The sequence below is a fragment of the Bos indicus genome, chromosome 13 (assembly GCF_029378745.1).
Source record: "Bos indicus isolate NIAB-ARS_2022 breed Sahiwal x Tharparkar chromosome 13, NIAB-ARS_B.indTharparkar_mat_pri_1.0, whole genome shotgun sequence".
NCBI lineage: Eukaryota > Metazoa > Chordata > Mammalia > Artiodactyla > Bovidae > Bos > Bos indicus.
Genome location: NC_091772.1, coordinates 64683568 through 64705719, shown reverse-complemented (window position 1 = coordinate 64705719; position 22152 = coordinate 64683568). Strand labels below are relative to the sequence as shown.

At 46.8% G+C, this 22152-nt stretch overlaps 2 protein-coding genes across 3 annotated transcripts in view; both read left to right on the top strand.

Moving 5' to 3' along the window:
- Positions 1-1350: 1350 nt before the first annotated feature.
- On the top strand, positions 1351-5892 carry GDF5 (growth differentiation factor 5). Its single transcript, XM_019972779.2, has 2 exons — positions 1351-2227; positions 4486-5892. The coding sequence occupies exons 1-2, from the start codon at positions 1603-1605 to the stop codon at positions 5358-5360; spliced, it is 1500 nt and encodes a 499-aa protein (XP_019828338.2). The 5' UTR covers positions 1351-1602; the 3' UTR covers positions 5361-5892.
- Positions 5893-17816: 11924 nt separating this feature from the next.
- The window catches only part of UQCC1 (ubiquinol-cytochrome c reductase complex assembly factor 1), a 94755-nt gene continuing 90419 nt past the window's right edge, over positions 17817-22152 (top strand). For both annotated transcript variants that reach the window (XM_070801564.1, XM_019972314.2), the window contains exon 1: positions 17817-17931. In XM_070801564.1, coding sequence (XP_070657665.1) covers positions 17908-17931 — 24 coding nt within the window. In that variant the 5' untranslated portion in view covers positions 17817-17907. The remainder of the gene's footprint in view (positions 17932-22152) is intronic.

Here is a 22152-nt window from a genome sequence, read left to right as displayed (position 1 = left end):
TCTGTGCTGCCACTGCTGGGGGCACGGGTTTGATTTCTGGTGGGGGAACAGAGATCCCACATGCCACAAGGCAGGGCTAAAAATTAAAATTAAAGAAAGAAGGAAGCCTACCTGATGACTGCTTCTACCACTTCTATTTCTCTCACAGTCTGTTGCAGTGAAATGTTCAAAAAGGGGGTAATTGGTTCTGTTTGGGGATCTGGGAAGGCTTCCTGGAGGAGGTGAATTTTCAGCTGAAGCTCTCAGGATAAGAGGAGCTTCCTCCTGTCGTGGGAGTAAAAGGAGCATGTTCTAGGTAAAGGGAACAGTTTCCCCCGCTGAGCCAGCTGGAGTTCAGACTTCTTCCAGAGCTACTAATACCAGAAAAGCACTGTGTGGGAAATCATTTTTTCTGCCTCCTGCAGGGGCCGCTGCTGCCCCAGGCTGGGGCTGCCACCTCTGGGACTCAGCCAGTCTCTCACAACAAAACTGAGCCTGTCTTTGCTGGGGTGGCGGTGAGGTATAGACACTCTGGATGTGTCTCCGTCCAAAGAGTGGGCTCGGGGGCGCCCCCCAAATCCTGGAGAAACCATCTGAGCTCAGTCAATGGCATTTGGGGGAGGGGTGTGGTGGGTACCGATATTTTTCTGGCTCTGGGTCACCACAAGTTTATTAAAATAAAAGAAACTGTGGGTGAATTCTGCCATCTGTGCTGCCCTCCCCCACCCCCCACACACCAACAACAGAACAGGTCCCAGACTAGATGCGAAGGTTGCTTTAAAAACACCCCAAGGACTTAACTGAAAACCACACTCTCATGCCTCTGGGGTTTAAGATCTTTGAATCCATTCCTTAGCATCTCTCCTTGGGAAGGTGGGGTGGGCCGTGATGTGGAGGTGAAGACCCCAGAGTCTGCTGCATGGGACTGAAAGTCTCCCCCACCCACCCCGCTCCACTCTAGAATCCCCCCACGGGGCTCTGTGCCAAGAGCCCCCGTGAGCCATGGCCTCAGAGGGCAGCGGTGATTTTTTTCACATAAATATATCGCACTTAAATGAGTTTAGACAGCATGACATCAGAGAGTAATTAAATTGGTTTGGGTTGGAATTCCGTTTCCAATTCCTGAGTTCAGGTTTGTAAAAGATTTTTCTGAGCACCTGCAGGCTTGTGTGTGTGTGTGTGTGTATGTGTGTGTGTGTGCGCGCGCGCGAGTGTGTGTAAGTATTTTCACTGGAAAGGATTCAAAAGTTAGCAGCATTACGCCATTCTTCCTTCTTGGAAAAATCCCTGAGCCTTATACAAGCCTCCTTCAGGCCCTCCGTCAGTTGTGCAGGAGAAAGGGGGCGGTCGGCTTTCTCCTTTCAAGAACGAGTTATTTTCAGCTGCTGACTGGAGACGGTGCACGTCTGGATAGGAGAGCATTTCCACTATGGGACTGGATACAAACACACACCCGGCAGACTTCAAGAGTCTCAGACTGAGGAGAAAGCCCTTCCTTCTGCTGCTACTGCTGCTGCCGCTGCTTTTGAGGGTCCGCTCCTTTCATGGTTTTTCCTGCCAAACCAGAGGCACCTTCGCTACTGCCGCTGTTCTCTTGGGCATCATTCAGCGGCTGGCCAGAGGATGAGACTCCCCAAACTCCTCACTCTCTTGCTTTGGCACCTGGCTTGGCTGGACCTGGAATTCATCTGCACTGTGTTGGGTGCCCCTGACTTGGGCCAGAGACCCCAGGGGGCCAGGCCAGGACTGGCCAAAGCAGAAGCCAAGGAGAGACCCCCTCTGGCCCAGAACATCTTCAGGCCAGGGGGTCACAGCTACGGTGGGGGGGCCACCAATGCCAGGGCCAAGGGGGGCACCGGGCAGACAGGAGGCCTGACACAGCCCAAGAAGGATGAACCCAAAAAGCTGCCCCCCAGATCGGGTGGCCCTGAACCCAAGCCAGGACACCCTCCCCAGACAAGGCAGGGGGCCACGCGGACGGTGACCCCAAAAGGACAGCTTCCTGGGGGGAAGGCACCCTCAAAGGCAGGCTCTGTCCCCAGTCCCTTCCTGCTGAAGAAGGCCAGGGAGCCTGGGTCCCCGCGTGAGCCCAAGGAGCCGTTCCGCCCGCCCCCCATCACGCCCCACGAGTACATGCTCTCGCTGTACAGGACGCTGTCCGATGCTGACAGAAAGGGAGGCAACAGCAGCGTGAAGTTGGAGGCTGGCCTGGCCAACACCATCACCAGCTTTATTGACAAAGGGCAAGGTGAGGGGGCGGGGTGGCTGGGGCACGGCTCAGAGGGAGGGGCATCTGCATGCATGGAGGGGGCTTTAGAGCCCAGACACTGCACTGGGGGGAGATGGTGTGTGCTTCTGGCCCGGGGTGGTATCTGGGATTAACCTCACTCACACCAGGTCCCAGGCTGCTGGCATGTCAGAGCCAGAGGGCACCTGGGGATCCCCAAGTGCAATTCCTGCAAGATGTGGAGGGGGTTCCTGAAGCCTGGAAAGGAGACAAGCTCTTCTGGTTGGTGGCAGAATTGAGGACCAGACTCTTAAACTCATAATGACCAGGCCACACTCTGTTCTTATTGAGTTGGTCAGACTTTCTAGGCTGCATGGGGTTGTAGGTTTTCTTGGATGGCAGAGAGAGAAATGAATCTCAGATGCCCATGGTTCTGCCACTTTCCCTTCAGGCAAGGGGGCAGAGAAGGTAAGATAGGTGAAGGCAGGAAATGAGGCATCTTGGAGTCATGGAATGATCTTCAGATATATGGGGTGGGGTGGACAACAGACCTAGGGTCTAACTCACAGTGTGACCTTGGGAAAGCCCCCTCTCCCTCTGGGGTCTCAGTTTTCCCATCAGTACAACTCTATGGAGGTTGGATGTGGTGACTTCTGAGAGCCCTTCCAATATGAAAACCTTATGTCCTGTCCTAGACACAGATCATTTTTATCATGAACCCAGGAGACAATCTGCCCTCCTAGCATCACTGTCTTGGCTTGTCCCCTCAACTTGCCATGTGATTTCAGCAAGTCCTTTCCCCTCTCAGGGCCTGAGTTTATCCATAAGAGTGAAGAAGGAGGTTGACCTGATGGCTAGGGTTGCTGGAGGCTCGTATGCTCTGGTTCTGGGAGTCTTGGGACTTTGGCTGGCAGGGTGGGGGAGGGGTCAGAGAGGGGAAGAGGCTCCTCATTAGAGCTGGCGGGTGGGGGAGTGACAGAGGGCGGGGGAGGCACAGAGGCAGCGGGTCTGCTGAGGTGGGGGAGGTGGTCTGGCTGCCTGCCCAGCCAGAGAAAGCTGTGACCCCTCGGGGAATCATAAAGTAAGTCCTTGTGCCCCCCAGCTCTAAGGGAGCTTGGAGGGGGAGAGATGGGGAGTTTAAAGGCCTAATTAGTCACCTTCTAGAGCAATATTATGAATGCTTCCCAATGGCAAATTGGTATTTAGGAAGGACGGCATGCTGATTCAGACATACCACTGAGCTTCTTGTATACACGCAGAGCCTTATGTTTGTAAATACATGGTGAATCGCATACACACACACATACACAATGTGCACATGCACACCTGACATATACACACAGAACTTTCTTACATATATACAGACACATATATTGGGTTGGCCAAAAAGTTTTTTTTGTGTTTTCTGTACCATTTAATAGAAGAAATCGAAAGAACTTTTTGGCCAACCCAATACATACATACCCTTCAAACAGTCACACAAGCGCAATCATACATGCATGTAACCTGTCACTCAAATAGGCGTTGCTTTCCATACTCACATGTGGACCCAGTCATACATATACACACACAAACTGTCATTCACACACACACTCACCCACCAAGCAGAGTAAGAAGCACACACCACAAATCATTAGACTAGCCAGGAACATTGGATCATAGACCAGTTTGGTCATTAACTCGCTGTGTAACCTTAGGCAAGTCACTCTCCCTCTCTGTGCTTCATCTGTGAAACAAGAGCACTAAGATCTTCTTTAAGGCATAGTATAGTAGAAGCAGCCCAGGATCAGGCATAACAAGTTCTAGGCTGGAGTTCCAACCGTGCTTTTTGCCAGCTGGGTGACCTTGAGCAAGTTACCTAACTTCTCTGAGCCTCAGGTGCCTCCTCTGGAAAAACAGAGCAGGTCATTATAATGATCACCCTGCCTCTCTTACCAAAGAGATATCATATTGGATAGCAAATGGGAGAGAGACAGGCAGGAGGCAGTTCTAAGGCTGACGGACCTCTGCTATGCGTGTCATTGACACAGACACCCAGAATCACTCAAATCCTCCACAGTCACATCTATAGGTGAACAGCCCTATTTGGTTGACTGTGTGGGAAGCTTCCTTATTTTGGAAAAGGCTCTCCATGATTTGGGTCTTGGCCTCTGTTGAAGTGGGGAAGAGGTTAAAGAGAGCTCTCTTGGGGGAGAAGAGCCGTGGCCCTCCCCTAGGCTGTGTGGTGACTGGCTCCCTTGGTGAGGCTGTGGGCAATGACTTCTGGGTGTTCTCTCTAGATGACCGAGGTCCCGCGGTCAGGAAGCAGAGGTACGTGTTTGACATTAGTGCCCTGGAGAAGGATGGGCTACTAGGGGCCGAGCTGCGGATCTTGCGGAAGAAGCCCTTGGATGCGGCCAAGCCAGTGGCCCCCGGTAGCGGGCGGGCTGCCCAGCTGAAGCTGTCCAGTTGCCCCAGCGGCCGGCAGCCGGCAGCCTTGCTGGATGTGCGTTCCGTGCCAGGCCTGGACGGCTCTGGCTGGGAGGTGTTCGACATCTGGAAGCTCTTCCGAAACTTTAAGAACTCAGCCCAGCTGTGCTTGGAGCTGGAGGCCTGGGAACGGGGCCGGGCCATGGACCTCCGTGGCCTGGGCTTTGACCGCGCCGCCCGGCAGGTCCACGAGAAAGCCCTGTTCCTGGTGTTTGGCCGCACCAAGAAACGGGACCTGTTCTTCAATGAGATCAAGGCCCGCTCCGGCCAGGATGATAAGACCGTGTATGAGTACCTGTTCAGCCAGCGGCGAAAGCGGCGGGCCCCCCTGGCCACGCGCCAGGGCAAGCGGCCTAGCAAGAACCCCAAGGCCCGCTGCAGTCGGAAGGCGCTGCATGTCAACTTCAAGGACATGGGCTGGGATGACTGGATTATCGCGCCCCTGGAGTACGAGGCTTTCCACTGCGAGGGGCTGTGTGAGTTCCCCTTGCGCTCCCACCTGGAGCCCACGAACCACGCGGTCATCCAGACCCTGATGAACTCCATGGACCCCGAGTCCACACCGCCCACCTGCTGTGTGCCCACGAGGCTGAGTCCCATCAGTATCCTGTTCATCGACTCGGCCAACAACGTGGTCTATAAGCAGTATGAGGACATGGTCGTGGAGTCTTGTGGCTGCAGGTAGCAACACTGGCCTCTGTCTTCCCGGGCGGCACGTCCCCAGGATGCTGGTCACCAGAGCCCCTCCCTGCACTCCTGGAATCACAGGGGGATCCAGAAGCTACAGCCAGGAGCATCTACGCAGCCCCCGTGAAAGGGGATGCCAACAGCCTTGCTCAGTTGCTAAAGATCCCTTTCTATCCACAAGTCCCCCTGCCTGGGGATTTTTGCCTTCTGCTTCTCTGATTGGCAGACACAGGCCCAGGGAGACAGACTTGGAATGGGACTGAGACCCAGGGGACCTTGTTTTCCAATGAGACTCAGCCCATGACCTCTCCTTTCCTGGGCCTTCTTGACCTTGGCACTCTCTAGGGAGGCCTCTCCTTGGGAGACCCACAGGTGCCATCTCCCCCTTGTACCTGGTGACTTTCTGCCCCTGGAGGCAGATGGATGCTAATTAGGCAGGGGTGGGAAAGAAGGGGAGCGGGCTTGGGCAGGGTGAGGAGTGGGAGGCTATTAGACTGTTAGACTTAAATGTACATTGATGAGATAAAAAGCAAAACTGTGCCTAAAACTGTGGCAGATTTCTTGTCTACCCTTGGGGACCCAGCGACCCTTCAAAGAAGACTGACCCAGAGAGGGGACGTGGGCTGCCTGAAGCAGAATGGGACACAGAGCACAGGCTAAGCTGGGCCAGGGTTTCACCTCTCACCCTATTCCCGATGTTCGCCGAGAGCTCTGTCTACTCCTCTGGGGCCTGGCAACAGAGGTCGGTTTCTGCCGGGTTTCCTTTTCGACATTCCTTAGTCAAGTTTGTTGTCTCCAAAATGAATCCCTAAGTGGGAGGGAACTTGAGGATTTAATTTCCACTAAAATCATCCCCATTTCATACTCACCCTCCAGCTCATACTCAGAATCCACTGGTCACCAGTTAAAGGGGCCCTCGACCTCCTCTTCACCTATTGGGGCATCTCCTTTGTCACTGATCACTATTCCTCACGTGATCTTGCCTGCGGCCCTGCTACCCTCCAGCTTGGCACCCCTTCCACCCCTTTACCCCAGCTCTAGAAACAACTGGAACCCCTCCCCTTTCCACTATACAGGATATAGATACATAATTATCCATTAGACAAGTAAGCTCCCCATTGACCTTACCGACCTTAGACAGACCAATGCCAGACACAGCCTGACAGTGTTTCCTTCTGGGGCCTGGCCCAGAGTCAAGACCCACTTCTCTCTTCCACTAGAACCTTTGGGGAGGAGCAAGGCATGAACTCTTGGGAGGGGAGCAGGGCCCTCTGGTAGGGAAATGTGGGCATCTGAGTCCTCATTCTCAGGGCTTGGGACCAGGTTCTGCCTGGCTGAGGAGGGGGAGGACCAGAAGAGGAGAACCCAGGCTTCTGCTTCCCACCCAGGGGGCCTCAAAATTTTCCCCACCCCTCTCCAGCTGGGGCTTTGATTCCCAGGGCTCCTAGCCAAAGCTGTTTCAACAGTAAGGATGCTTGCCCAGCTCTGGGCAGATCCTGTGTCCCTTCCCTCAAGGCCTGAAACTTGGGTTGACAGATCCTGAAGCAAGAGCCCAGGGCGGGGGATGAGGGGGTGGGTAGTGTACCTTCGAGCTGCCTCCCTGGCTTGGAGGCCATTCCCTGTCCCTGAGAGGCCAGCCTGAGCCTGGAGCCTAGCCCTCCCTGGCTGGGTTTCGTTGTGTTTGGCTGGGGGGCAGGCCTGCAAGCTCTGGAAGTAAACAAAGGAGCTGCCACGGCAGACAGAGTTCTGGTGTATGTGAGAGGAGAGTGAGCCTGGAAAGGAGGTGCCAGGGAGGCCACGCGGTGGGCTGGGGACACAGAGAGAGCAGTGTAGAAGCAAGGTGGCTGGACACTCAAGGGCAGAGAGGCAGGGCCCTGATTTCCAAGACAGTACATCCCTAGTTTCTTGGAAAGTCTAAAAGATCAGAGGTCTTCCTGCCTTACCCCTATCAGAGAGGCTCATGGCATCTCAGCCATGGTACTCTTCCTGCTGAAGGCCTGGGCATTGATTTGACTGTTGTGGCCCTGGCTTGATACCCTGGGAGCTTCCTCTCCCACCTCCACCTGTCCTATAATTCTCTTCCACAAAAGAACCAATCAGTCTGTGTACATTTCCCAACTAGACTGCTGTTCAGTCATTCAGTCGTGTCTGACTCTGCGACCCCGTGGACAGCAGCACACCAGGTTTCCCTGTCCTTTATCATCTCTCAGAGCTTGTGCAAATTCATGTCCATTGAGTCGATGATGCCATCCAACCATCTCATCCTCTGTTGCCCCCTTCTCTTCCTGCCTTCAATTTTTCCCAGCATCAGGGTCTTTTCCAGTAAGTCAGGTCTTCGCATCAGGTGGCCAAAGTATTGGAGCTTCAGCTTCAGCATCAGTCCTTCCAATGAATATTCAGGATTGATTCCTTTAGGATTGACTGGTTTGATCTCCTTGCAGCCCAAGGGACTCTCAAGAGTCAACACCAGAGTTCAAAAGCATCAATTCTTCGACACTCAGCCTTCTTTATGGTCCAGCTCTCACATCCATACATGACTATTGGAAAAACCGTAATTTTGACTATATGGGCCTTTGTTGGCAAAGTAATGTCTCTGCTTTTTAAAATGCTGTCTAGGTGTGTCATAGTTTTTCTTTCAAGAAGCAAGTGTCTTTTAATTTCATGGCTGCAGTCACCATCTGCCGTGATTTTGGAGCCTGAGAAAATAAAGTCTGTCACTGTTTCCATTGTTTCCCCATCTATTCGCCATGTAATGATGGGACTGAATGTTATGAGGAGCCAATCAGAGATAACTGTGGGTGGGAACAGCCCTTCCATCCTAATCTGATTTATTGAACTGCCTCCTTGGACGTTTATGGCCACCAGGCACCCACCTCGAGTCCCAGTCATAACAGGCTGCATACTTGTATAGGATATTCTCGAGCCAAGGGGTACAAGAATTATATCATTCTTTAGAGTTCACAAATACTCTGAGTCATGCTGTGGCAGCACTGATGGGCTCAAAGGGCAGCCCAGTTTCAAATTTCAAGATTTTGTCACTTCAAGTTACAGGCCTTGGGCAAGTAGCCTAATTCCACCAACCTTGATTTCCTCTTTGGTGAAAAAGAAAAGAGAGGGGAAGGGTAAAACAATATACCTGTTTCATAGGGCTGTTAGGATACAAAAGACACTCAACACAGCTGGCACCGAGGTGGGATGCCACAAATATCAGCTGTTATCATAAGCGTGCCTCAGACAGTCTTGTGAAGCAGGCAGGGCAAAGAATATTACTCCTTATGCTCAGTTGTTCATTCGTGTCTGGCTCTTCGCAACCCCATAGACTGTAGCCTGCCAGGCTCCTCTGTCCATGGGATTTTTCAGGCAAGAACACTGGAACAGGTTGCCATTTTCTACTCCAGAGGATCTTCCTGACCCAAGGATCAAACCTGCATCTCTTGTGTCGCCTGCATTGGCAGGCAGATTCTTTACCATTGTGCCACCTGGGAAGCCCCCGTACTACACTTGATCTTAGCCACCTCCATTTTTACAGAGGAGAAACTGACAAACCAGAGAAGTAACTGCAGGTCTCTGTATACTTTGCATCATTCTTGCTACTTTTCTGGACATCCAGTTCCACTGACCCTGGTCTTGGAAATTAATCGGATTATCTTCCTGGGATTTGGCTTCCTGGTCTTAAACGTATCTCCTTAGGGACATAGCTTGCTGTTAGTTCCTAGGGAGAAATAGCTAAGCATATAGCTTAGGACAGGGAAAATGGAAAGCCCATAGGGGAGGAAAGAGATGAGAACCCCAGCCCTCTGATGCCATTTCTTGGCTCTTTCCACATCCCTGTGCCACAGGGCCACAACAAGCTGGAGAATCAGCTTTTCTAAGGCTTGGAACACACGACCTTGGGAAGTCTGAGACTTCACTCAGCCTCACAATTGGTTCCTCTGATCGGAATATGGATGTGAGGAAGCAGAGTAGTCATATACAGTAGGAGTCAGGCTGATCTGGGTTCCAGTTCTGGTTTTACCACTTTCCAGCTGGATGACTTTGAGCAAGCTATTTAACTTATCTGAGCCTCAGTTTTTCTAACCATAAAAGAAGGATAATAATATCAAATTTAGGGGGCTTCCCTAGTGGCTCAGTGGTAAAGAATCTGCCTGTCAATGCAGAAGACACTGGTTTGATCCCTGGTCCAGGAGGATCCCACATGCTGTGGAGCAACTAAGCCTGTACACCACAACTATTGAGTCTGCACTCTGGAGCCTGGGAGCTACAACTATTGAAGCCCTTGCTCTCTAAAGTCTGTACTCTGAAATAAGAGACGCCACCACAATGAGAAGCCCGGAGGCATCATAACTAGAGAGTAGCCTCCACTTGCTGCAACTAGAGAAAAGCCCGTGCAGCAATGAAGACCCAGGACAGCCAAAAATAAATAAAATTATTTTTTAAAATATCAAATTTTATGGGCCTTGGATTCAGGAAAGGGGCTATTCATTCATTCCATACATCTTTGATCCATCTATTCATTTATTAACCAATAAATATTTATTGAGGGTCTGCTGTGACCCAAAACTGTGCTCAGTGTTGGGATAATAATAACAACTACAACGTTTATTGAGGGTTTATTATGTACCAAGTACTGTTCTTAGCACTTTACATGAAATCTCTTATCTTACAATGCTCATGCCCTCAAGTTCCATGCATGAATGAAAGATAAAGATCCCAAAGGATACTAGAATGGTAAGATAATATACTGAATCAAAGGAAATGAAATAGACAGAGGGAAAAGTCAAGTTATGCATCACAATGCATGAAACCAACGGTACATGTACAAGAACTGAAATGTGATCTCACAGTTTCTGACGGGAAAGAGACAGTGCGGTAGGTAGCCATGAATTCAGTAGAATCAGCTGAATATAATGTGGGTGCCTAAGTGCAAATACAAGTATGGGCTTCATTAATAGACATGCACTGTACAAAACCCAAGGGAACTGTGGTTCTGCTCTGTTAGCAGGACTTGGGGAGTGTTGGGATGGTTAGTGTGAGGGAGAAGCAGAGTCAAGGATGAATCCTGTGGTTTTTAGCTTGGGAAACTGAAGGGACGGTGTGCCACTCAACAACAATGAAAAGAAAGAATACGGAAGGAGGAACAGATTTTGAGAGGAAGATAATGGGGTCAGTTTTGAACATGTCAAGTTTGAAGAAATTTTACGAGGTTGGCTTTAAAATAGCCATTGGAAAAAGAGCAATTCTTCCATGAAATGATATGTAGAAGAAAGGACATATGTATGTGATATACGCAGGTTTGTGAGCTGGGTGGTAGGAAGCTGAGTTTCTTTCTGTTGGCTTCTAATTTTTATTTCCTCTGTGAAGCAGGAGGTGAGGCCAATTGTTTACAGACAATAGGAAGGGGTCAGAGTCAAGAAATGTGAAACAAGTTCCTGGTATGGGTTAAATGGTGTCCCTCAAAAAAATATGTTAAGTGGGACTTCCCAGTGGTCCAGTGGTTAAGACTGCACACCCCCAAGGCAGGGAGCTCGGGTCTGATCCCTGGTTGGGGAACTAAGATTCCATGTGTCATGCGTCAAGACTGAAAAAATTTTAAATATATGTTAAAGTCCAACCTCCCTGCTCCTAATACGTGAATATAACCTTATCTGGAAAAAGGATCGTCACAGATGTAATCAAGTTAAGATCATCAGGGTGGGCTCTAATCCAATACGACTGGAGTACTTATAAGATGTGGGGCTTCCCTGGTGGCTCAGTGATAAAAGAATCCTCCTGAAATGCAGGAGATGTGGATTCTATCCCTGGGTCGGGAAGATCCCCTGGAGGAGGAAATGACAACCCCCTCCAGTATCCTTGCCTGGAAAATCCCATGGACAACGGAGCCTGGAGGGCTACAGTCCATATGGGTCACAAGAGTTGGACACAACTGAGCAGGCATGCATGCGTTTACAAGATGAGGAGAGTCACAGAGACAGGAACAGAAGAAAGCCATGTGATGACAGAGGCACAGATCAGAGTTTTGCAAGCTCTAAACCAAGAAACACCAAGGATCCAGAGTTCCCTGATGGCCTGGTGGTTAGGATTTGGTGTTTTCACTGCAGAGGCTTAGGTTCATTGGATCCCTGGTTGGAGACTGTCGGGCATGCGGTGCAGTGCAGCCAAAATATAAAAACAAACACCTGCCCCCCCAAAAAAAAAACCCACCAAGGATTTATAGCAATGACCAGCAGCTAGGAAGAGGCAAGGTAAGATTCCCTAGAGCTTTCAGATAGAATGTGGTCCTGCCAACACCTTGATTTTGGACTCCTAGGCTCCAGAACTGGGAGACAATACATTTCCATTGTTTTAAGCCACTTGGTGTGTGTGTTGTTTGCTATGGCAGCCTTAGGAATCTAATACAGTGTTATTAATAAACTAGTTTTGGAGAAGAGAGCAGAGTTAAGCATAATAAAGGTTGGTATCCATATTTGGTGGTATCAACAGGCTCTTTGCATGGTTTTCTCCAGTAGAACTTAATAATCTAGATGCAAGCATGGAACAAATGGACAATTAGAGGCAGGAAGTCTCTCTAGATGGGGTGGGGAGAAAGACTTTTGAGCAAGGGAGTTACACTGACAAAAGACAATTAGGCAATTCGATTGACAAGACTGTATGATGTAAGCTAGACAGGAGGAAAGGGGAGAAAGTTGACAGACAACTGTGTAAAGAGGAGAGATAAAAAGCCTGGAGGTCTCAGTGGGGTAGAATGACAAATGTACTAGGAATGAATGGATGCTTAAAGAATAGGATGATGAGAGAATTCCTAGGTGGTACAATGGTTAGAAGTCTGTACTTCTACTGCAGGGGGCATAGATTCATTATCTGGTCAGGGAACTAAGATCCCACAAACCACACGGCATGACCAAAAAAATAGTGGTGAGAATTCCATTCTGGAATGGAATAAATCAAAAATTTCATAACTAATTTTGGTGGTAAAGTTCAGGAATTGGCCATGGCATTAGGCAGCTGGACATTTCACAGAAATGGATCATACTTATACAATACCCTTTAGTGACTGACTGCTTTCACTTAGCATAATGTTTTCAAGGGTCATCCATATTGAAGTATATCAGTAGTTAACTCCTTGTCGTTGCTGAGTAATAATCCATTTTCTGGATATACCACATTTTATTTATCCATTTCATCAGTTGAAGGATATTTAGGTTGTTTTGGCTACTTTGAATAATTTTGTGATGAACATAAATATGCAAGTTATCATGTGGACATATGTTTTCCATCCCGTCTGTCCTAAATCGCTTCAGTTGTGTCTAACTCTTTGCAACCCAATGGATTGTAGCACACCAGGTTCCTCTGTCCATGGGATTCTCCAGTCAAGAATACTGGAGTGGGTTGCCATTTCTCTCTCCAGGGGATCTTCCTGACCCAGGGATTGAACCCAAGTCTCTTATGTCTCCTGCACTGGCATGTGGGCTCTTTACCACTAGCATCACCCGTCTGTTTTAATTTCTCTTAAATATATGCCCAAGAATTGTTAAGTTTATGTTTCTAATTTGCAGGAACTGTTTTCCAAAGCAGCTGTATAGTTTCACAATCCCATGCATGAGTTATCCAGTTTGTCACATCCTTGCCAGTTCCTGTATTACATATCTGCTTGATTATAGCCACTTGGTGTGATGTGAAGTGGAATCTCATTATGTTGTGTATGTGTTTCCCTAATGACGTTGATCATCTTTTCATTCGCTTATTGACCATTTGTGTATCTTCCTTGCAGAAATGTCTGTTCAAATCTTTTACTCATTTTTGACTGGGTGTTTTTTTTTTTTTTTTATTACTGAGTTGTATAGCTCTTTGTATATTCTGGATACAAATCCTTTATCAGATAGGTGATTTGCAAACATTTTCTCCTAATTTGTATCTTTTCACTTTCTTGATGGTATCTTTTGCAATGAATAGTTTAAATTTTCATGTAGTCCAATTTACCTAGTTTTTCTTTTGTGTGCTTTTGACGTATTTAAGGAGGTTTTGCCTAAAACAAAGTCACAAAGACTTACTCTTATGCTTTATAGCTAATTTTTTACATTTAGATCTATGATTCATTTTGAGTTAATTTCCACATGGTGTGAGATAGCAATAAAATGCCATCCTTTGGCATTGTCTTTAAAAACTGTTGTATGTGTTATACTTTCACAATCATAATATGCTAAGGGCAAGGACCAAGTTTCACTTCTTTGTATTTCCCATAAAACCAACAAGTAAAAAAATTTTTTTTTTGGCAGAAGATTTTAAGAGTGGTTTGGATGTTTTTCTTTCAATGTTAAAGGGGATTATATAGATACAGTACAAAGTCCAAACAAGACAAAGGATATAGGTGGAAAAAATATGTCTCCCTTCCAGACCTAACATCCTAGTCCCCTAACCCTCTTCCTCAGAATCAGGCACTATAACTACCACTACCAGTTTCTTGTGTATCCTTCCAGTGATTTTTCTGCAGCTATAATAACACACAGAATAGAATCTAAAGTCTTTATCATGGTCAACAAGGTTCCTCAGGATCTGGCTCCTAGGACCATCTTGTCAACCTCATCTCTTATCATACTCTTCATTATTCATTTGGCTCCAGCCAATAAGCTCCTTTTTCTTCCTTGGAAACATCAAGCATTCTCTCACGTTGGGACTTTTGTACTTGCTGTTCTCTCTGCCCAGCATGTTCTTTTACATGGGTCACTCTATCATTTCATTCATATTTTTGATCAAATTCAGTATGGCCTTACTGGATCATTCTATCTAAAACAGCACCCTATTATATTTTGTTCTTACCTTTCTTAGCAGTTACCATACCTGACATTCTATTTATTTGCTTATTGCTTGTCTTCTCCACTGAAATATAATCTCCATGAGGGCAGGAACTTTGTTTTATTCTCTTTTGTATCTTCAGAATCTAGATCTGAGCCTGGATCATGGTAAATACTCAGCACATATATATTTGTAATGTAGGATTAAAAAAAAACATATTTATTTATTTGGCTGCCCTGGGTCTTTGTTGTGGCACAAGAAATCTTTAGTTGTGGCATTAGGGATCAAGTTCCCTGACCAGGGATTGAACCTGGGTCCCCTGCATTGGGATTTCCTTATTTGAGTTCAAAATCTGTCATAAAGCAGCAGGCACAATTCTCAACATCAACAACACATTGGCCCAGGAACTGCTAACAAACATACAGTGCAGTGGTGCTTCAAGAAGTTTTGCAAAGGAGACGAGAGACTTGAAGATGAGGAGTGTAGTGGCCAGTCATCAGAAGTTGACAACAACCAGCTAAGAGCATCATTGAAGCTGATCCTCTTATAACTACATGAGAAATTGCCAAAGAACTCAATGTCAAACATTGTATCATTGTTCAGCATTTGAAGCAAATTGGAAAGGTGAAAAAGCACCCTTGGTAAGTGAGTATTTCATGAGCTGACTGCAAATCAAAAAAATCTTTGTTTTGAAGTGTTGTCTTCTATTACTCTTACACAACAACAAAGAATCATTTCTTGATTGGATTGTGATGATCGATGAAAAGTGGATTTTATATGACAACTGGTGATGACCAGCTCAGTGGATGGACCAAGAAGAAACTCCAAAGCATTTTCCAAAGCCAAACTTGCACCCCCCCAAAAAAAGTCACGGTCACTGTTTGGTGGTCTGCTCCTAGTTTGATTCACTACACCTTGCTGAATCCCAGCGAAACCATTACATTTGAGAAGCATGCTCAGCAAATCGATGTGATGTACCAAAAACTGCAGTGCCTGCAGCCAGCATTGGTCAACGGAATGGGCCCAGTTCTTTTCCATGACAACATCAACTGCACGTCATACAACCAACACTTCAAAAGTTGAACCAATTGTGCTACGAAGTTTTGCCTCATTCACCGTATTCACCTGACCTCTCACCAACTGACTACCACTTTTTCAACTATCTTAACAACTTTTTGCAGGGAAAATGCTTCCATAACCAGCAGGAGGCAGAAAATGCTTTTTAAGAGTTCATTGAATCCCAAGGCACAGATTTTTACTCTACAGGAATAAATAAACTTATTTCTTATTGGCAAAAATGTATTGATTGTAATGGTTCCCACTTTGATTAATAAAGCTGTGTTTGAGTCTAGTTATAATGATTTAAAAATCACGGTCAGAAACCGCAATTACGTTTGCCCCAACCTAATATTTTCTAAGGAAACATGTATAAGTACGTGAAAACAAGCATTAAAAAAAATCTGGAAGGGAATTCAATTTTAGAGAAGGTGGAAAGTTGGGATTCAAGGTGGTGGTAAAAAGGGACTGTAGCTTTATCTGTAACATGCTAATTTTAAGAAAAGAGAGTATAAGTATAAATCTGACTTTTAATTTAAAATTAATAAATTAAAATTTATAAAGCAGAGTTACAAACTTCAACTGCTGCTACTGCTAAGTCGCTTCAGTCGTGTCCGACTCTGTGCAACCCCACAGACGGCAGCCCACCAGGCTCCCCCTGTCCCTGGGATTCTCCAGGCAAGAACACTGGAGTGCGTTGCCATTTCCTTCTCCAATGCATGAAAGTGAAAAGTGAAAGTGAAGTTGCTCAGTCATGTCCGACTCTTCGCAACCCCATGGACTACAGCCTACCAGGCTCCTCCATCCATGGGATTTTCTAGGCAAAAGTACTGGAGTGGGGTGCCAAAACTTCAACTAGATCCTCCATATTTCAGTGGCCCCTTTTTCTTTCAGTCTCTGTTAAACTTTTCTTCTTCTGAACTACAATCTCATACCATCTTCCATCCTTTGAGTAGAAAATTCTGCCAAGAGAAAATAGAAGCCTTAAGAAAGGAAATTAAATATCAGCCTTTTCTCTTGTCTTCTACATCTTAGTTCATTAACTCTTATGTGAATTATTTACTTGATCTTAAACCTGGTGGCTCAGACAGTAAAGAATCTGCCTGCTATGTTGGAGATCTGGGTTTGATCCCTGGGTGTCGAAGATCCCTTGGAGAAGGAACGACTACCCACTCCAGTATTCTTGCCTGGAGAATTCCATAGTCAAAGGAGCCTGGTGAGCTACAGTCTGTGTGGTTACAAAGAGTCGGACACAGCTGAGTGACTAACACTTTCACTTTTCAAACCTGTATAGTTTTTGTATCACACTTAGATCTTTAAACTGATTAACAAGAATATCGCTGTTATCCTTTATAATATGCGGTGCCACTTGCCTAACTTCCCTGTAGGAGCACTTTGTTGTTGTTTAGTCACCAAGTCCTGTCCGACTCTGCGATCCCATGGACTGCAGCCTGCCAGGCTTCTCTGTCCATGGCATTTCCCAAGCAAGAATACTGGAGTGGGCTGTAATTTCCTTTTCTAGGGAATGTTTCTGACCCAGGGATTGAACTGGAGGCTCCCGCACTGGCAGGTGGATTCTTTACCACTGAGCCACCAGGGAAGCCCGTAGGAGCACTATACCACTGTTTTCAATTCCGAACACATAAACCACTCACTTGAGTGGAGAAAGCATATCAAGGGTAGTTTCCCATGTTATTCTCTAGTTAAGCTCCTTGTTGTTTCCTTCATAGCACTTAACGCAATTTTAAACTATTTTATTTTTCTCATTGGCTTACTTTTGTGTGCCCAGCCCTCCTACCATATCTATGAGCTCCAGGAAGCCAGTATCCACACCTGTCTTAGGTCCAGCACACAATGAACTGGTCATACGCCTACAGTCAATGGGTCTGTATGTTGACTGAATGAAAAGTAACATTCTGCCCCTCTGCCCCCCATAACCCTAAGAACACCCACACCTTTTCTCCTCTAATGTTCCTGGAGTACAATGAACGTAAGAGGTCTTCTGGCTAAAGCCATTCTCTCTCACCTTCGGAGGAAACGTCTTGCATCCTTGCATCTTCTATATCTTCTTCAACTTTATAATAATTTCCTATCAATACTCAAAGATGCTCCCAATTGCAACCAACCAACCAGAAACTCCTAACGTTCCTTTCTCAGGTTTCAAGTCAGCATGTGATCACCCTCTTCCCCTGAATTTCAGTACTCAGCCGTGTCCTATGTCCCTCCTTCTCCTCCGGCTCGTTTCAGGGAGTCTTAGTGTTAGGATTTCCCCAAAGATCCTGTAATTTTCAACCGCTGGTAAAAAGGTGGTAATCCTAGTGGGGACAGAGTCTGGGAAAGAGGAACTCCGACAAGAAGTTCTGAGGAGTCAGGCGGGTTAAGGAGAAAGCTACGAAAAGCCCGAGGCAGATGTCACAGAGGACTGGTGTTGCGGAGACGACTCGGGCCTCTGTGACGCTCCTGACCGAGACTAGACAGAGTGGGAGGCGCGCGTTCGCGTTCCGACTGTCCAGCCGCGCGCCCGGGCCCTACCTTCTCGTGCACAGCGGGGAAAGCGCGCGCTCGTGCGCCCAGTGGCCTCTGTGCGTCTGCGCTGCGGTTGCCGGGCACCAACAGGCGAAAAGACAACCTAGCGGAGGGGTGGCGGTAGCGGAGATTCCGGAAGCCCATCCTTCACCCGGAAATGGTTGTCGAGAAACATGGCGTTGCTGGTGCGAGTCCTTGTGAGTGAAGGAGTAATTATGTGCGGTCGCCCGCCGGACTCCCGGGTTGGAGTTGGAGAGGGCGGGACGGGAACAACTGGACGGAAGTGCAGGAGCGGAGTGTGTGCGGTAGCGGGGCTACTCGGCCGCCTTTCTGCGGGGAAACTGAGGCAGCTTCCCACTCCCCCGACCCTCGATTTTCCCGTGTCTTCCTCATCTTTGGAGAAGGGAGGAGAGTGACTTCAGACCTAAATTTGACGAAACTTGCTTTTCCTCGGTCACCACCTGTAACTCCTTCCCTTCAGGGAGAGAGAGATCCGCGTTTTAATTCCTGTTCTGTCACTAATGCACAGGGTGACCTTGGGCAAGTCACTTTAGGGCTTCAGAGTCCCTAGGCGCAGGACTTCCCTGGTGGCTCAGACGGTAAAGCGTCTTGCTTACAATGCTGGAGGCCTGGGTTCGATCCCTGGGTCAGGAAGATCCTCTGGAGAAGGAAATGGCAACCCACTCCAGTACTCTTGCCTGGAAAATCCCGTGGACAGAGGAGCACGGTGGGCTATAGTCCACGGTGTCGCAAAGAGTAGGCTGTTGAAGGAAGGAATGAAATAAGTTAGTAAGAACTATTATACGCTTGACTAAATAACACCCATATGGGAAGCTGCTGCACCTCTTGTGGTTCAGTCCTGTCTTTCTAGTGGATTCTTACTTCTAGGAATTAAATAGAACAAAAATTAGGAGGATACAGAGCTTGGTTCCTAGTTATGGAAGGATGGGAGAGTTTATACTGTCAGCAAGTCTTTAAAAAACTGGGCCAAGGGCATTATTTTTTTTGTAGCAGATCTCTAGTCTTTCCCATTCTGTTGTTTTCCTCTTTTTTTTGCATTCCTGTCTCTGGCTTTCCCTTGAGTTATGATATTAGGGACACTTGTTTCTAATCTTTTTGTATGTGGCTTGTATGGACCACATTTTACTTTTGTTTCTTGTCAGCCTTGCAAAGTACAGTGTCCCCTGTTGTTCTGTAGTAAATGTTTGTTTGAAGAGTAGCTCCTTCAAACAGAAAGTCACTCACTGAAGTAATTGTTGATGCCAGGGCAGAAATTGATTTGGATCTGAGGACTGCTGAAGAAATGGCAACTAGGATGTCAGAAGTGTTTTTAAGATGGATATTTGGGGCCGGGGGCGGGGAAGATGAGAATTTTGTTGGGCTGTAGATGTGAAATGAATACCTTGACTCCTCTTGGAAGTTGGTGGCTGCCCCAGCTGAGCCTGCTGCTGAGCTTGTGCACAGTTGCAGGTTCATTCCTTCTTAGTTGGTAGCATCCATGGAAACCGCCTCTCTAACTGCTTCTATTAGTTGAATCTCCCCTCGCCCCATTTATCTCTTTCTAGTCGTCTTTTTAAGTAAAAAACCAAGACTGGGTAAGGAATGTCTCTCTCACTTTATACTGTATAGTGTAATTCTTTGAAGTCTTATCATGTGTTAAAGTGCAGTATGTGACAAAGCAACTTGGGACTAGAGAGTAACAGGAAACGTGAAAGAAGCAGATATTTATTGATCCCTTATGCTGAAGAGGCATTTGGGTTAGGCGTGGTGAGAAATTCACAAATAAAAGGAAAATGCACCTGTCTAGGAGTCGGAACGGAGAAGGCGATGGCACCCCACTCCAGTACTCTTGCCTGGAAAATCCCATGGACAGAGGAGCCTGGTAGGCTGCGGTCCATGGGGTCGCAAAGAGTCAGATACGACTGAGTGACTTCACTTTCACTTTTCACTTTCATGCATTGGAGAAGGAAATGGCAACCCACTCCAGTGTTCTTGCCTGGAGAATCCCAGGGATGGGGGAGCCTGGTGGGCTGCCGTCTATGGGGTCACACAGAGTTGGACACGACTGAAGTGACATAGCAGCAGCAGGAGTTGGAAGGGCCTTGTTTGAAAGGTTGGCCCCATTACCAACTATGGGTATGGCCCTGAGCAAGTCAACTAATTTCTCTGAGCATCAGGTTTTCTGAAGGGTAAATTTGATAGGGTTGATCAGAAAATCAGTTGATACAAGTGATATTTTAAATGCTTTTCTTCCCTTTTATTCAGCAACTATTTTGAGTGTTAACTACATCCTGGGAACTCTCCAGTGGGCCAAAAATTGAAAACATAGACCTTATTCTCAACTGAAATATAGGTTGTAGTTGAAACAAGAAGTTGTGATTTCTCGAGCAATAATATTGATAGCTAATATTTATAGGGTGTTTGCTATGCAGTAATTACTCTTAAATACTTTATATATGTGAACTTAACTAAATCCGTATGACAGCCCTTTGAAAAGGTAGGCACTATTATCTCATTTTGCAGATTAAAAAAATCGAACCACTGAAAGGTAGTTTTCCTGGAACGTTCTCATTAGTCTCACCTTACTTTTTCCTCTTTCTGTCTTTTTGACCAGTTTTTACCCTTCTTCACCAGTGGCTTTGGGAAGGAGGAGTAAACTGAAACACTACTATTGCTGAGTAGCTCTAGCAGAGGAAATGAACATTTAAATAGTGCACTGGGACTTTCTTACGGTTTTATGAGCTGTTCTGGACATTGGTAATAATTTTTAGTTTTCTTTGACAATAGTAGAAATTGCTGAAACTACACTATTTTATATTGGCAAAGCACAAGGGTTTAAATTTCTCCACATCTTTGCTGACATTGTTATTTTCTGTTTTTTTTTTTTTAAATTTCAGTTCAGTCGCTCAGTCATGTCCAACTCTTTGCAACCCCATGGACTGTGGCATGCCAGGCTTCCCTGTCCATCATCTACTCCCTGAGCTTGCTCAGACTCATGTCCATCAAGTCAGTGATGCCATCCAATCATCTTATCCTCTGTCATCCCCTTCTCCTTCTGCCTTCAATCTTTCCCAGCATCAGGGTCTTTTCCAATGAGTCAGTTCTTTGAATCAGGTGGCTAAAGTATTGGAGCTTCAGCATCAGTCCTTACAATGAATATTCAGGATTGATTGCTTTAGGATTGACTGGTTTGATCTCCTTGCAGTCCAAGGGACTCTCAAGAGTCTTCAACACTACAGTTCAAAAGCATCAATTCTTTGACGCTCAGCCTTCTTTATGGTCCAACTCTCACATGCATACATGACTATTGGAAAAACTGTAACTTTGACTATATGGACCTTTGTTGGCAATGTAATGTCTCTGCTTTTTAATATGCTGTCTAGGTTTGTCATAGTTTTTCTTCCAAGAAGCAAGCGTCTTTTAATTTCATGGCTGCAGTCACCATCTGCCGTGATTTTGGAGCCTGAGAAAATAAAGTCACTGTTTCCATTGTTTCTCCATCTATTGCCATGGAGTGATGGGACTGGATGTCATGATTTTAGTTTTTGAACGTTGAGTTTTAAGCCAGCTTTTTCACTTTCCTTTTTTTTTTTTTTTTTTAATCCTAGTGGCCATCATAGTGGGTATGAGATGATACTTCCTTACAGTTTTGATTTGTATTTCTCTAGTGATTACTGCTGTTAAGCATATTTCTTTTATGCTTATTGGCCTTTATGTATATCGTTGGAGAAACGTCTATTCAAGTTCTGTGCCCATTTAAAAAAATAATTAGTTATTTTTGGCTGTTCAGGGTCTTCATTGCTGCACGTGGACTTTGTCTAGCTGTGGCTGGGAGGCCTACTCTGTTGCAGAGCATGGGCTGCTTATTGCAGTGGTTTCTCTTGTGGAGCGTGGGCTCTAGGTGCACAGGCTTCAGTAGTTGCGGCACATGGGCTCAGTAGTTGTGGTTCCCAGGTTCTAGAGCACAGGCTTAATATTTGTGGCACATGGACTTAGTTGCTCCAAGGCATGTGGGGTCTTCTGTATCAGAGATCAAACCTGTGTTCCTGCATTGGCTGGCGGATTCTTTTTTTTCTTAATGTTTTAAAATTTTATTTATTTTTGGCTGGGTCTTCACTGCTTTGCACGGTCTTTCTCTAGTTGTGGCAAGCAGAGACTACTCTAGTTGCAGTGCTTGGGCTTCTCATTGTGGTGGCTTCTTGTTGCTGAGTATGGGCTCTAGGGTGCAGGGGCTTCGGTAGTTGCCAGGGTCTAGAGCACAGGCTCTGCGGAGAAGGCAGTGGCAACCCACTCCAGTACTCTTGCCTGGAAAATCTCATGGGCGGAGGAGCCTGGTGGGCTGCTGTCTATGGGGTTGCACAGAGTCGGACATGACTGAAGTGACTTAGCGGCAGCAGCAGCAGAGCACAGGCTCAGTG